The sequence below is a fragment of the Dendrobates tinctorius genome, unplaced genomic scaffold (assembly GCF_039654945.1).
Source record: "Dendrobates tinctorius isolate UK_male_01 unplaced genomic scaffold, ASM3965494v1 ptg000064l, whole genome shotgun sequence".
NCBI classification, from domain to species: domain Eukaryota; kingdom Metazoa; phylum Chordata; class Amphibia; order Anura; family Dendrobatidae; genus Dendrobates; species Dendrobates tinctorius.
The window spans coordinates 7,293,232-7,310,189 of NW_027361732.1; the positions used below are offsets into that span (position 1 = coordinate 7,293,232).

The 16,958-nt window shown below is 40.4% G+C and overlaps 1 protein-coding gene across 2 annotated transcripts in view; it reads left to right on the forward strand.

Annotated features, from left to right (window-relative positions):
* The window catches only part of SIAH3 (siah E3 ubiquitin protein ligase family member 3), a 150,671-nt gene extending 136,912 nt beyond the window's left edge, over positions 1-13,759 (forward strand). For both annotated transcript variants that reach the window (XM_073580270.1, XM_073580269.1), the window contains exon 2: positions 9,924-13,759. In XM_073580270.1, coding sequence (XP_073436371.1) covers positions 9,924-10,511 — 588 coding nt within the window. In that variant the 3' untranslated portion in view covers positions 10,512-13,759. The remainder of the gene's footprint in view (positions 1-9,923) is intronic.
* Positions 13,760-16,958: the final 3,199 nt, after the last annotated feature.

Below are 16,958 nucleotides of genomic sequence, written 5' to 3' on the forward strand. Positions count from 1 at the left end.
ATGGAGGACTATGGGGCTCATTATACTGTATAGAGGATTATGAGGAGGTGTATTATAGTTCATGGATGACTATGGAAAATGTGTTATACTATATTGAGGACTATGGGGAATGTATTACACTATATGGTGGACTATGGATGTGCAATATATTATATGGAGGACTATGGGGTGCATTTTACTATGCGGAGGACTATGGGGCACATTATACTTTATGGAGAATTGTGGGGTGTGCATTATACTATATGGAGGGCTATCGGGAACATTATACTATATGGAGGACTATGGGCAGTGTATTATACTATTGGGAGTACATTATACTATATGGAGGACTATTGGGCACATTATACTATATGGACAACTATGAGGAGTGCATTATACTGTATGGAGGACAATGGGGAGTGAATTAAACTGTACAGGTCTATGGGGAGTCTATTATACTATATGGAGGACTATGGGGTGTGTATTATGCTATGTGGTGGCCTATAGGGCACATTATACTATGTGGAGGACTATGGGGCACATTATATTATGTGGAGGCTATCGGATGCATTATACTATATGGTGGACTATGGGTGTGCATTATACTATATGGAGGACTATGGGGTGCATTAGGTGTGTTTTGCAGAGTCAGTATTGATATACACGTAAATACAGTGCTGAGCCCTATTCCCAAATTGTTTAAAGCCAGAATATGGCAAGAACCACTCAAAAAGTAAAAATAAATGACCATCTATCATTATGAAGGTCAGTCACTCCAGAAATAGGACATTGAAGACATCCTCAAGTGCAGACATGGAAAACATAAATCACAATTATGAAACTGTCTTTTATAAGGATCACAATAGGAAAGGAAGGCCAAGAATTACTCCTCCTGCAGATGATAAATTCATCAGAGCCTCAGAAAATGCAAACTGACAGCATTTCAAATAACAGTCTTCATAACTGATGCACAGACATCAAATAACAGACATATCTCAACATCAACTGACCAGAATAAACTGCAATGAGACCTTTACAACCTTGATGGCTGAACTGATGCAAATAAATCACTACAGAGGATCACAAACAAGAATAAGAGACTTGGTAAGACCAAGTAACATGAGGACAGAAAGTTAAATTAGTGGAAATTTGTTTGTGTGTCAAAGTTTTAGATTATTATTATCAATCTCCATGTCTTCGTGAGACACAGAAAGGATGATTGATGGTTTCTACAATTGTGGTGCCCATTGTGATACATGGAAAGGGAGGTGTTATGGTGTGGGGGTGCTTTGCTGGTGATACTGTTGGTTATTTATTCAAAGGCACATTTACCAAGTATGGCTACCCCAGGATTCTGCAACAACATCCATCCTATCTGTTTTGTGCTTAGTGGCAGCATCACTTATGTTGCAACAGCACAATGATCCAAAACACATTTCCAGGCTATATAAGGATTACGTGACAAAGAAAGAGAGGGATGTGTTGCTGCATTAGATGATATGGCCTCCATAGTCACCTGACCTCACCTCAAATGAGATGGTTTGGGATGAGTTGGACCACAGAGTGAAGGCAAAGCAGCCAACGAGTGATCAGCACCTATGGGAACTTCTTCAAGCCATTCCAGACAAAAGACTGATTTAACTACTTGAGAGAATGCCAAGGGTGTGTAAAGCTGTCACCAGAGCAATAGGGAGGTCCTTTCAGGAATTCAAGGTGTAATACATGTTCTTGTTCGCAAGCTCCATCTTGTATAATGGAAAGGTAATTTTCTGGATTTGTTTTCTCATTTTGACTCTCATAATTGTGGTCTACCTATGATGTCAATTACAGGCCTCTCTCGTCTTTTTAAGTGCGAGAACTTGCACAATTGGTGTCTGACTAAATACTTTTTTCCTCATGGTATATATTGTATGCACTGCATATACAGTATGTTACACAGTAAAATACAAGCCAAAGGGGCAATTGCATTTACAATGAATTTTTATGGATGGCCACTGGTACCAAGCACTAGAGTTAGGTATATAACAACTATATTAATGATACACTCCCATAGTTATTTATGTATTACATGCTTTCATGATAAATAAGTCTTACCTTCCCATTATTTGCTATTAGCTTCTCTGTTAAAGGTTAATGAATTATGCTAAAGCAATTACCAGATTTAATGGTTCAGTAAATGTAAATTTTGAATTATCTTCATTTTTCTGACAACTAATGTATTAGTGTTAACATTTCCAATTCTAATTGTCATATTCATTTTAGAGGGTATTTCAAAATCGTCTTCCTAATAGAAACATTTATAGTCATAGGGAGCTTAAGTACCTTGACTCATGCAAAGGGTTTAGTAGAATGCAAAGAAAAGTTCATTATTTTTAATTAGTGTAATTGCAAATGTAGCATTAAGAGTTTGGTTAGTGGAAGTAATTACAGTAAGTGTATTAGATGTGAGTACTGGCATTCATCTTGTGACATTATTAAAATTTCAGAGATGAAAATATCCCTGGTGGTTTGCAGGCACTACATTGTTTACCAAAGGATGTTAAATTAATCATATTGTCAATGCCCACCAAGCAGGCAAAGAATAATTATAAGTTACTCATATCTAGGGAATGCATTGGAAACTCTTCCAGGCTGTGTGTATTCATCTGTGCTTTTTAATAAAGTGTGAAAAACGGTATTGTGGAAGCAGTCACTTTTTTCTTTTTATTCTTTAATAGGAAGAATAAAGAATACTGAACTAGAAACAGGGATACATGTAGAAAAGGGGTCCACAAAAAAAAAAAAGTGGGGTTTTCTCGGGAACAAATACATGATAATACAGATGGACTGTTACATATGGGACGCATTTTCAAGAGGCTCAAAAGTTCACTGGCACCCTCAATTACTAGAACAATCTGAGTTTATATCCAAAAAATGTTCATTCCATTATCCCTACAGTGTCTTAAGCCACCATGAATGTTACTACTATGGTTTAGAAATAACCCTAGACTACCCAATGTACACTGCTCAAAAAAGTAAAGGGAACACTTAAACAACAGAATATAACTCCAAGTAAATCAAACTGCTGTGAAATCAAACTGTCCACTTAGGAAGCAACACTGATTGACAATCAATTTCACTGTTGTGCAAATGGAATAGACAACAGTGTTAAGGGCTTGCGGAACACACCAAACAATAAAGATGGTATAAGGTGTGTTCGCAGCCCGGGGTCCACCGTGCAGAGATGTTACCTGCTGCTTGGTAATGGCGGATACAAGATGGCGATATAACTAACACACACGGGTTAACCTCACCCGGTATGCAAAATGCGAACCCTGTTACTTCACAGGGCCGCAATACTGCAGGGTGAACGCTAGTGTATTGGTCACAGGATACTGCCCCAAGGACACAGCGTTAAAGTCCCTCTAGGCCCACTAACGTTTAGCGCCACAACTGCAGTGCCAGGAAAAGCAACAAAAAGGTTAACCGCTCGAAGTGCATACAGCGCCACTCTGGCGGACGCCACTAACCAGCCTATGCTTAGGTCTGGAAAGCGCACTAATTGCGCATGGCACTGCTCTGACAGACGCTGCTGTGAATGCAGTATGGTAGTGCCTTGTGCTGGATGGCGCAAACTGGCGCTAGCACTCGTGACAAGAACTGGGTGCACTGTGGCGCAAAGGCAATGCCACTACTAGGCGCTGACTCTAACTCCGATACCCTAATACATGCACAACCAAAGGTAGGGAATATATGAGTCAGTCACTAGAAACATGAATCCATCATCACACACACGTACATAATTCTATACTAGCGCAAGGCCGGGCGGCAATGCGAGGTTTTTATAGTGGCAACCTTCCGGGACCTTCCTAGTGGTCCAATTGGAGCAGCAACAGGACCTGAGCATGTGACCTCCAACCTCCAATGAGAGGTCGTCCCACGGGCATGCTCAGTGAACCGAAAGAGGGACTTCGTCCCAGGAGCTGCTCGCTGCTGGCTAGTGTGGATTGCTATAGCTGGACCAGAGGTGGCAGCAGCAACCAAACCAACAGCACTGCTGAACAGCCTCCTCTGCGGTCAGGAAAGAATGGGAGACTGCAGAAGGCAAGGCTTGGGATTCCTCCTGTGCAGGCGAAGAAACCCGATGCTTAACACAACAGATGGAAATTATTGGCAATTATCAAGACACCCTCAATAAAGGAGTGATTCTGCAGGTGGAGACCACAGACTACATCTCAGTACCAATGCTTTCTGGCTGATGTTTTGGTGACTTTTGAATGTTGGTTGTGCTTTCACACTCGTGGTAGCATGAGACGGACTTTACAACCCACACACGTGGCTCAGGTAGTGCAGCTCATCCATGATGGCACATCAATGCGAGCTGTGGCAAGAAGGTTTTTGTCAGCGTAGTGTCCAGAGGCTTGAGGCGCTACCAGGAGACAGGCCACTTATGTGCATGTGTCTGCACAAATGGTTTGAAACCGACTCCATGAGGATGGTCTGAGTGCCCGACGTCCACAGATGGGGGTTGTGCTCACAGCCCAACATCATGCAGGGTGCTTGAGATTTGCCACAGAACACTAGGATTGGCAAATTCGCCACTGGCGCCCTGTATTCTTCACAGATGAAAGCAGGTTCACACTGAGCACATGTGACAGACGTGACAGAGTCTGGAGATGCCATGGAGAGCGATCTGCCTGCAACATCCTTCAGCATGACCGGATTGGCAGTGGGTCAGTAATGGTGTAGGGTGGCATTTCTTTGGAGGGCCGCACGGTGTTGGGCTGTGAACACAAGCCCATCTGTGGATGTCGGGCACTCAGACCATCCTCATGGAGTCGATTTCTAACCGTTTGTGCAGATACATGCACATTTGTGGCCTGTTGGAGGTCATTTTGCAGTGCTCTGGCATTGCTCTTACTGTTCCGCCTTGCACAAAGGCTGAGGTAGGGCTCCTGCTGCTGGGTTGTTGCCCTCCTACGGCCCCCTCCATGTCTGCTGGTGTACTGGTTGTTTGTCAAATAGTGTCGCTTCGTAAGTGGACAGTTTGATTTCACAGAAGTTTGATTCACTTTGAGTTATATTCTGTTGTTTAAGTGTTCCCTTTATTTTTTGAGCAGTGTAATTTAGCAGTGTATTGTGGTATTATTTAGGAAAGTTATTACAGTATTATGTGAATTTTTAGGGGACTATTATTTGGAAGCTGTATGGTTTTATTAAGCAGCATTTGTATATGTCAGTATTATTTTGGCACTCTATACTGGTATAATGTGACCTGTATATGCAGTACTAGGTGGACATTGTATAGGAGTTTTACTTAGATCTTTTATTGAGTTATTTTCAGAACATTGAATAGCAGGCCTTTTTGGTCTTTTAATGACAATATTAGGCATAAAATATACAGTATAATGTCAGCTATAGTTGACAATACCATTTATTTATATTATTTAGGCTTTGTAGTGTGATAATAATAGGGCAAAAAATGGATGTATTATTGGGCATTGTATGGATTCTGTATTTTAATGTAAAACACTGTCGAAAAGAATGAATCAAATTTGCTTGTTGCCCAGGGTCCCATTTTCTAAAAAAAGAGTATATTAATAAGAAAAGAGTGTGATATCCTTTGCATCAGTCCTCTCATGTTTCCCCATGGCGATTGCAGTGTGTGCCTGTGTTGTGCATACTGTACATCCTGAACTAACAGCCAAAATTCGGATGAAAACAGTTACACAATGTCTTAAAATAAATCTCAAGCCAAAAGCAAAACTGTTTTAGCTAGAAATTATACCAACAAGCCTTTGCTCAAACATCTCCCATGTGCCTGTGAGATGGAAGGTTTGTTTTGTTGATACAGCTTACCCTTTCCCAGTGCTGTGAGGGTTATTGAGCATGGCAGCCGCAGCTAAGAATCATACCCATTTAGCCTACCAGGTCCGCTCAGAGCATGGTAAAAATGTTCATATTGGTCTATTACTGAGCGAAAATTAAATTTAAACTCTGAAATTACAATAATTACATATACAATTAAATTTTTAATTATAAGGAGATGCAGGCTAATTTGACTGTTGATGCTCGGACCGCATGCCAAAATACAGCATGTCACTGATAAAACAGCTGTAGTGCAGTCAGCCTATGTAAACTAGGAAGTAATAGAAGAAAATACACTGGAGCATTGCAGAAAAAAAATCTAAAATCGGTACAAGAGCAAAGTAAAACTGGTACAGTAAGAAATACCTGAAATGCACAAAGTGGTCGATTCATTAAAGCTTTTATGCCAGTAAAGTAGCATAAAAGATTTGAGAAGTTGCAAAACTTTTGCGCAACTTGGACTTTTGGAATTTTCAGGTCCTTTTGAGTCAGCCAATATGGGCAGAGCTGAGGAGAAGCCAGCCTTTTCTATAACAAAAATGCTACTTTATTTGCTGACAAGGAGGTGTGTTGTGAGCTCATTTTCTGGCTTCTGGTGAGGGTTATGGAGCTGGCTGTGCTGACAGAGGAGTAGTGAGTTCTCTATCTGGACTCCCTCTGTTGGTGAAGGGAGGTAATGAAGCTGATCTAAATGGCAGAAACTGGCCACCTGAGGAAGAGGACTGTGATTGGACATCAGGAGTTTCTGATTGGTTTTAAGGCAGCCGACTCCCTAGTTTCTTGCTGGTGATTTTTCCTGACTGTGGCTTCTGGTTTCCAGTTTGGTTCCTGCCTTCCTAAAGCTAAGTTTTCTCTGCTATTGTTCATATGAGTTTTTGTCTGGTTTACTTAGTTTTTGTGTTCAGCCAGCCCTGGCTGGGACTGGGCTGAATCCCCATTTTGTCTCTGATCAGTTGATCTCTTTTGCTCTGTCTTCAGAATATACCTGAGAGCTGATATAGTGATTTGAAGTCTAGCGACTTCAGGGCCTTTTTCTATCAGACGTGTTGGACATTCTTTTTGGCAGGGTTTTTTGCGTGATTGCAGACAGCAGCTTTTCTTTCCTGTCCTTTCTAGTTAGCGAGGGCCCCATCGTTTGCTCAGCCTATCTTTCTACCTGTATCTGTGTTTTCATCTTGTTTCACCGACAATACATGTTGGGGGCTGTCTATTGCTTTGGGGTCTGCTCTGGGGCAGTTTAGATTTTCCTTTCTTTCTTTAGGCTTATTTAGTTCTCCGGCCGTGACGAGGCATCTAGGACCATCTTAGTCACGCTCCACGGCTACTGCTAGTTGTTGTGGATAGGATCAGGGGTTTGCAATCCGCTAGTTACCAACCTCTCCGGTTTTCTGGACTTAGCTTGCTTTTTGTTTTTTCCTCCTCGGTGACTCATTCATAACAGAAGTGCTTGCCACATTGTAGACGTGCCAAGTTCACTAAGAGGCATATTAATGAATTCAGCACTGTGTATTCTGTAGAGACTGGTGTAGGGCGAGCTTGCACTATGCCAGTCTTGATTAACCAGCCCAGAAGATTCACGTACCTTCTTTGTTCCATGAAACTTACATAGAATTGTGCTATGGTTGCTGGAGAATCATGTGAATATGGCAAATCCATTGACCTTCAGTACAATTGGGAGTGTGCAACTTTGCCCAGTGCTGTTTTTCACACACAGGTCCCCAGACAATCAGCACTGGTCCTGCTCTGCTCCCGCTTATTTTGAGGCCTGGTTGGCACTTAGCGAGGCGAGTCACTGGAGCTAGGGACCATCCTGGTGAAGTACACCTTGTTGTGATGGGGTGGCTTTTACACCTTTTTTTTTATCAAAATGGTGTTAACTAAGTACAATATATTTTTACTTGTGTTGTCACTGTTCACATACTACAGTGTGCCTGTATCTTATGTTTTTATTCTAGGCTTTGTTGATGGCAACAGCGTACATGTGCACCTGCATATTACACTTATACTAGCAGGTGTGCCGGTCCTTGTTTTTGGCTTCTCTGTCAAGACCGATGTAACGCAAGTTTGTGCTACACCAGTCTTGATGAATCAGTCACAATGATTCATGTAATGAACATACAGCTTAATGTCTTTAATCTGTGAACTTCTGTAGCATTGTGCTATGGTTGAAGAAGAATCATGCGACAGTGACAACATCCATTGACTTTAAAGTGGTGCAATTTTCCAACAGTGTTTTCTAGTACAAAATTCACAGTGACCTGTAATTTGGATAGTCATTTGCTACACAGCTGATAACACTGGATCCACCAGTCACAATAGGCGATGTTACAGCTGATCCTTCTCCCACTCCCTTTACAATGACCTTTGCAGAGACATACTGTATGTGACACTTCAACTCAAAGATAAAACCCTTCAGATCCAACCATTGTGGCTATATACACATGTTAGTTCCTTAAACAATGGGAAGTTAAAGTCTGAAAAATCCCCAGTGGTCAGTGTGAAAACTGCAAGATTTATTTTCTTTTTTATACAGATTGTGACATGTAGGCAAAAACCTGATTTAAGCAATAGGTCATTTTTGCACATATCAGGCTTATTTGCACAAAGACCCATACAAGTCAGTGGGGGTAGTCACACAATGAGTTTTTTCCAGTCCTGCATTCTCAATCTAAGAAAAACTTAATGAATGTCCCATTCTTGTGCAAGTTTGTGGATCAGACTTGGCTGGCTTCCATTAAATTACATTTTTTTTCACTTCCAATCATTATATATCCATTTTGCATGAATCCATTGTCTACGGTGTCAAATTGATTACATTTATGCATATTCAGCCTTACACTGTTTATTGAGGAACACAATGTCACACTGAAGCAATACACTGCAGCAGACCAAGTGCTTACTGGTACATAATGGATCTGGACAGAATGATTGTAACTTCTTGCTAAACCTTTTCTTATCAAAAATGGTCCTGTATCCTATTACAAATTGGACGGGAATATTCACATTTATTTCTTATGATTATTTTCCTACAGATGTAGCAACTTCTAACTAGACAAATAACTAACCATCTTGATAACTTGTAAAAGATGGTTATCTCACTTCAGAGGATTAGAAAACGTAAATGATTTGAAATTCTGCCCATTTAACAAAATTAATACAAAGTGTAAAAACAGGTAACTGCAATTTATCTCTTATTAGAAATCATCTGTATTGTCAATACTGACGGGATTTTTAATTCTATACTGCAGAGCTCATTGCTAGGTTACCACACCCCTGTGGTCTATCAGAGGTGGCTGGTTTCCTTTGTTTTAGAGCTTGCAAGAGCAGCTCTGAACATCACTGGATTGGGTCAGCTTCAGTCCCCCTGAACTCCTCCAGTGTTGCAGAGGCAACGTTACCTCTGCTTACAGCAAGGACCAGCAGCGGTACCATACCAATGGTTTATGCTGGCAGTCTTCAAGTGAGCACCAACCCTGACAAGCAAGAAGCCCAGAGGCAGGGAAGCAGTGATCTACTGAACATAGAAGATGACAAAATTTGTTTAACATTGCATTAGTTATTGACTGATGTTAAGTTGGGTGTCAAATTACACTTCTTTATGCTGAAATATCCCAGTGGTGTGTTATCTCTATTAAGGTAAACCATTTGGCCATATGTATTTCCTTTAGATTAGGATTCATTATTACCACTTTTTATTTAAAAAAATAAAATATCCAAGAGAGTAGATGACCCAAGCACACTGAGCAACGTCTTACATGAGCATTGTACGTTGTTACAGGGTAATACTTGTGTGCTTTTGAATTAACTGCTATGGACGTGGTTCATGTTTCCCAAATAAACACAGTTACAACTAAAATGAAAAGCCTCCTCCAGCATGACAAGTATTACCAGGAACTTTATTACATCACATCAACTTTACTGCACCCACTGCGTTCGCCAGGAGCTCGTGTTCATGCACCCACTGCCTTTCCCCATTTTAAGCTATGCACTAATTATCATTTGTTTCCTGTTTTATGTCTGACTGCTTCTGTGCGCAGGGATTCCATAAATGTTGAGTGTTATTGCCTATTTTCTACAGTAATTTCTTTTTCTTTCAGAATGCTTCAAACAGATGCTCAGTCCCTGAAGCTTCCGCTCCACAAATCAGGCATCATCATTGCCATGAAACGGCCCATGAGCCACAGCTGACTTCATGCTCTTGCCCTTTGTACGCCTGTAAATGGGAAGGTCACTTAGAGGTGGTTGTTGCTCATTTAACACAAACTCATACAATAAACATACTACATGGAACAGAAATTGTCTTTCTTGCTACTGATATGCACCTGCCAGCGCCGGTGGACTGGATAATTGCACATTCTTGTTTGGGCCATCACTTTTTTCTTGTGCTCAGAAAGAAAGAAAAATATGAGGGATACCCGCAATTTTTTGCTACGATGATGCTGATTGGCACGCCAGCACAAGCTGAGAATTTCAACTATAAACTGGAGCTGAACAGGAATCGTAGAAGACTGACATGGGAATCCAGTCCCCGCTCAGTCTTAGACTGTGTTGACTCTATAATTACAGATGGTGATTGCCTTGTGCTTAATGCCTCAGTGGCTCAGCTCTTTGCAGATAATGGAAGTCTAGCCATTGGAATTGCAATAACTGCAAGCAAACTTTGTGCTACCCAATCTGAAATGTAATTTACCGGACTTCTGTGTATGGAAATCCAAACTAATGGGCTTTTTACCCTCCCTTGGCTTTCTAGTGCTTGTACATAGGAAAAGGTTGTTCGGAAAGAAAGGTATAAGCAATATTGTTTTTCAATGTATTTAGATTTAGCTTCTGTGAAAACTTTTGACTCATACAGAGCTATTGACAGTAGGATGCCATGTGAAGATATTTGTATGTTCCATATGTACTGTATATTTCTGATGTCCATATAGGTTTACCTGGATTTATTGCTATAAATCTCAACACTGGTCTAAAGTTTTTTTTGGTTAGACATCCTCAATAGCATTCCATTTTTTTATAACTGTTTTTTATGTTCATTTGTATAATTGCTGTTAAGTCATATCAGGAGAATGAAGGCTATATTACCCAATATTCTGTGAAAGGGCCAATCTACAATAAGGAAACTTAAGGGCAATGCAACATTGCCTGTAAAATTTGATATGACCTCTCACCCAGGCAAAAGTCCTCCTAATTTGCACTGATAGGGGGGGGGCAAAAAGGCCAAATCAGACATATGTAAATTCTCTTTCGACTTTATATCCTAAGTCAAATGGCAAGGGTCTTTAAAAAGTGCACTCGTAGGATTGTATTCAAATGCTTCTTTTAAAAATATTCAATAATGTCCATTACAGAAACTTGAGAAAAGTATGTGTCCCGAAACATTGCTACAGCTTAGGTAGCTTATACTGACTTCAGAGTCTCTGCAATCTTGTGGGATATGGAAACTTCCTTGGATATACACATGGGTGATTCTTTGTCTGTACTATATGATGTCATTCTACTGTAATGGACATTATTGCATATTTTATAAAATAATATAAAATACAATCTTACTAGTGCACCACTTATCTATATGAAGTTAGATTATTTAGGCAGATGGAAAGAGCCTGATTAAAGCACCTTTTGCAAGATGAAACCCTGAAAAAGTATAAGACTCTTCAAAAAGGTCAATATTGACTTATAGATTGTTACTTCCAATAAATGACGAAAATCTCTAAAGACCACCAGATGCCCTAATCTCTTCATCTGTGAAAAGGTTATTTGCATATAAACCAATATTGTAATAGTCCTGACGAGATTGAAATTAATTTGTCACAATATATTGGGATGCATGGTTTGGCACTTTGATAACTACATTTCAGTAGGAAACTCTATAATTCCTTTCTAAATACCCTATCAGGTCATATGGATGTCCTGAGCAGTGTGTCATTCTGATACACCTCTATCAGACAATGTAAAGAGGATTTATAAGCACTAGCTCACACAGCGTTAAATATGCTGTCTTCAGATGTAGAGCAAGTACAAGCTATCACTAGGGATCCTATGTCCCAAATATCCATAAAAAGGATCTAGAGGACACATCCAAATAATTAAAGAATAGTGACATGCTAAATATAAAGCTGCAGATAACAGATTGAAATATCATGATTATTTGCGCCAAAGGATAAATTCAGCTCTAATTGTTTGTTTAATATCATAGTGGATGTTTTTATTTGCATTTAAAGACTTTACATATATTATTATTGTTATTATTATCATCCATATTTTTTACATCATTTTAGGAGACAGTTCTACAATTTAATGTCCTGTGATTTGATTCTGGTTTTCCTTGTTCTAATTTGTAAGCTTTTGTCCCACATGTTATTTTTTGCCTAATTCCAAATCAATCTAACTGAACATAGGACATCAGGGCTTTCTACGACCAACACACCTAACATTCCTTACTGAAAACTAATGGGGAATTATGCAAATTGTATCATAATTTTCATAATTGCACAATACATTTTATGTGATATGTAAGGATTTTCAGACAATTTTCTCTTTCTTAGACTGCATTCCCATGGCAGTATTTTGTGGTCCGTATGAACTATGGACATGCCAAAGGTCTCCTGTCAAGAGTGCAACAGCAGCAACTCTCGCTAGATTTGGCTTTGACGAGAAGTTTCTATCAACAGTCTTCGCCCTATACTCGGGTCCTAGTGCCAGGATCTATGCAAATAACTTCCTTTCTGACTCGTTCGACATTACTAATGGCTCAAGACAGGGGTGCCCCCTGTTTCCCCTTCTATTTGTGCTTGCCATAAAGCCCCTAGCCGAAACATTTTTATTAAACAATGATATTAAAGGCTTTGAACTGCCATCACGAAATTTTAAAATCGGGTTATTCGCAGATGATCTCTTCCTCACACTTCTTGATCCCGCAAATTCCATTAAAGCTCTTTCAGATGAACTAGAAAAATTCTCTAGAGCATCTTATTTTAAGATAAACCCAAACAAATCAAAATTTATAACTCTGAACATGAAACAATCTGAAATTAACGAAATAAAGACTCAAACCCAGTTCATTTGGGAGGAGGAGGAGATTGTCTATGTAGGGATTAGAATAGCAGGATCAATCCAAGCCACAGTTAGGGCCAATTTAGACAGCATTATAAAGACTATTACAGGCAATCTATCCTTTTTGGCTCAGTTAAAGACTTCCATTTTTGGGAAGATACTGGCAGTTAAAGCCTTTATCCTTCCCAAAATTTTATACATATTTAGGACTTTGCCAGTTAGCTTTCCACGCCAATCCATTGATAAAATTCAAGAGCTCATCGGACTATTTATTTGGAAAGGTAAGAACGCAAGAATATCTGCAGACTTACTTTATAAAAATAAAAAACACGGGGGCGCAGGACTGCCCAACATATACGCTTATTATCAGGCCTCACTCATCAAACAGAGCTGGCATTGGTTTATGGAAAACCTGACACATCCGGCTTGGTATGGCTTGGAGAGAGATGCTAGTGATAGAGGTTCCACGCAAAAGCTTTTCTTTTACTTCCTTCTGCAAAAGCACAGTGCGAACTCATCACATCCTATATTTCGGTCGATAATCTCAGCCTGGAGGGAACTCATTAAGCTGACTAAAAATATAAAAAAAACAGAGCAAATCTTAAAATGACCCCTATCTTCATTTGCACTTATGGATGATCTCCCGATGCCGGAGGTATGGGGGAAATCTGGAATCAAAAAGGTGGGGGATGTTTTTAGTGGAGTGGAGTTCTTGAAATTCAGTGAGATCAAGGCTAAATATAATCTACCATCATCTGAGCTGGTTTTTTACACCATGTTGAAAGATAGAATTTTGAAAATCATAAAAGGGAAGACTTTAAATTATGAAATGCTAACTTCACTGTTGTGCAACCTTAAAAATAAAAACCTCTGGAGTCTGTGTAATTTGTATAGATCTGTCGTCAAGGACCTAACGAGCCACAAAAACATATACATGAAGAGATGGGAGTCTGATTTAGGTGCTGATATCCGTCTCGGGAATTGGAACGATGCCATCAAATTCACTTACAATTCCAACATATCAATGGGTCTTCATGAGGTTTATTTTAAACTGTTAAATAGGTGGTACTATACCCCAACAAGGTTTTAACACAGAATTATCTTCCTTGTGCTGGAGAGGCTGTGGACATCAAGGGAACCTCTACCATATATTTTGGGGTTGTTCAAAGATCAAAAGCCTCTGGTTCCAGGTCACACAGCACATTAACCTCATTGCTAAGGACTTCACAATTACACCTGAAAGAGCACTTCTTTCATTAGACATGGAACAGTTTAATGATTCGGTAAGATACATTATCATACACATCCTCTTAGTGACTAAGACCATGTTAGCACAATGGTGGAAGAAAGTCGAGGTTCCTAAAGGCCCCGTCACACTAAGCGACTTACCAGCGATCCCGACACCGATATCAAGGTGTCAGGATCGCTGGTAAGTCGCTATGTGATCGCTGGTGAACTGTCACACAGACAGCTTCACCAGCGATCAGCACAGCGATGCCGAGAGTGCGGCATCGCTGGCCATCGCTGTAAAAAATAATAAAAAAAATAAAAAATATAGTTATTCTCACCTTCTGACGTCCTGTTCAGCCATCCGGCCTCTTTCCACGCTCCGGTCCCAGTGATCCTTTGCATGAATGACCGCGAGACTTTGTTATCCCTCGAGACCGTGACATCTCGCGGTCATTCATGCAAAGGATCACTGGGGCCGGAGCATGGAGAGAGGCCGGATGACTGAACAGGACGTCGGAAGGTGAGAATAACTATATTTTTTATTTTTTTTATTATTTTTTACAGCTGATCGCTGGTCTCCCGCCTGTCACACACAGCGATGCGTGCTGGCCAGCGGGAGACCAGCGACCAAAGAAATGTCCAGAGGTTTCTTCCAGCGATCAGCGATACCGGCAGGGGGGCCGCTCGCTGATCGCTGTCACACACAGCGATCTCGCTGGTGAGATCGCTGTTACGTCACAAAACTTGTGACTCAGCAGCGATCTCGCTACCGAGATCGCTTAGTGAGACGGAGCATTAAGTTTTCTGACATACTTGATAAGATAGGCCAACACAGCGATTCAGAACTCAGATTTGCGATTAACAACAATCACATCCACAAATATACAAAAAAATGGAAGACTTGGAACAACAAATTCCATATCAAATAGACCTATTAAGAGGTATTGTATTTTGAGGCCTAAACATGGCCGTTGTAGTACCGGGATGTTGTATCTCCTTCCAAGAATGTTACCCCATAATAAGGATTGGCGATTTTCTTTTCCTTTTATGTTGTTATTTGCTATATGCTATTTAATGCCTATTTGTGGGTTCTCTAGTTTTAAATTTTTTCCGTACCTTTACAAGGTTCTTTACTTCCCATTCCCTTTCCTCCCTTCCTACCTTCCTTCCCTTACCCTGTTTAATTACTGAAAACCAATAAAATTATTTGAAAAGAGTGCAACAGCCTCCTAGGCATAAATGAGGCAGTTTAATTTGGGTCAGAAAACCCCTCAGCAGATTGGGATATCATGGTCCGTACTCAGACTATAAATGTTGGAAATGTTGGACGTGTGAATCCAGTCTCATGCCAATTTATGACACAATAATTTATGCCAAAAAGGCTCTAATTATTAACAAACAAAATGAATATTTGAAGGCACCCCTTAGTCATTCTTATTTTTAGATTCTGTTCGAAACTGTTGGAAAATGTAAACTTAATAATGTCTGAAACAGAAGAAAAATGGATGCATGCCATGAACTTCACTTTGCAACAGAGTACTGTTTTATTTTGCTTATAAATGCTTAGTAAATGTTTAATAAGTTTGTCAATGATGCTATTTATAATTTCAGACCCTGAGCCGAGATCTTGAATTTTCGAATATTGATATGTATTGTTGAATACCCACTGCTCCATACTGTCGGCAATGTCAATTATTTAGACTGATCATTTAACTAATAAGTCATACCACATGAATACATATCTGTGCAGCAATGTTGGTATTATTACTTTGCCTATTGACTTGATTTGGATCATGTAAATGTTGCTTATGACACCTTGTTTTTCATTTTAAGTATTACATATAGTTTGAAAACATTAAGGAGACAAATTTTATTTAAAAGAAAGAGAGCTAAGAGACAATAAATATTAGCATTTTGTATTTTGAGATGACTTCAGTGGCAATTGTCTGTCTGTCTGCGTTATGACAAAGTAGATAAATGGTTCAATTGCTTGTATGCAGTGAAAATCTTGTGTGCCAAAATCAGAACGAGATGTTGTCCCAAACAGTTAAAGGAAGTCTGTCATTAGATTCATGCTGTTTAAACCGCATGAGTGCATGATTGCAGCCATTTATTTTAATTATTATTACTATTAGGCCATGTGCACACGATGCGGATTTGTTGCAATTTCACAGTGTTTTTTTTCCTCTCAGAAATGCTCCAAAAATGCAATGGATTACTAAAGCAAGGTTAATCAATGACAATCCGGAAGTGTTGTTCACATGATCTGGAAATTTCCGTCCTTATTTGCAGCATTTTATTTTCCACAGAATGTTAATTCTTTTTGCAGATCTGCAGCACTTTTCACCCATTAACTTCCACTGAGTCAGTCAAATCTGCAGCAATAATGCAGGTGTAAGTAGTGTTGAGCATTCCGATACCGCAAGTATCGGGTATCGGCCGATACTTGCTGTATCGGAATTCCGATACCGACTTCCGATATTTTTTCAATATCGGAAGTCGGCATCGGAATCGGAAGTTCAAAGTTGATTGACAGCCTGACATCATCATGATGCGCGGTGTGTGCGCATCATGATGCGCCGTCATTTTGGGCCTTCCGGGGGTCTCTGCCGGCCTGCCGGGGGGCTGTGTGGACTGCCCGGGGTCTGTACCGGCCTGCCGGGGGGCTGTGCCGGCCTGCCAGTGGTCTGTGCACCCTGTGGGGGTCTGTACCGGCCTGCCGGGGGGCTGTGCCGGCCTGCCGGTGGTCTGTGCACCCTGTGGGGGTCTGTACCGGCCTGCCGGGGGGCTGTGCCGGCCTGCCGGGGGGCTGTGCTGATGTCCGGGGGTCTGTGCAAGCATCGTCCGAT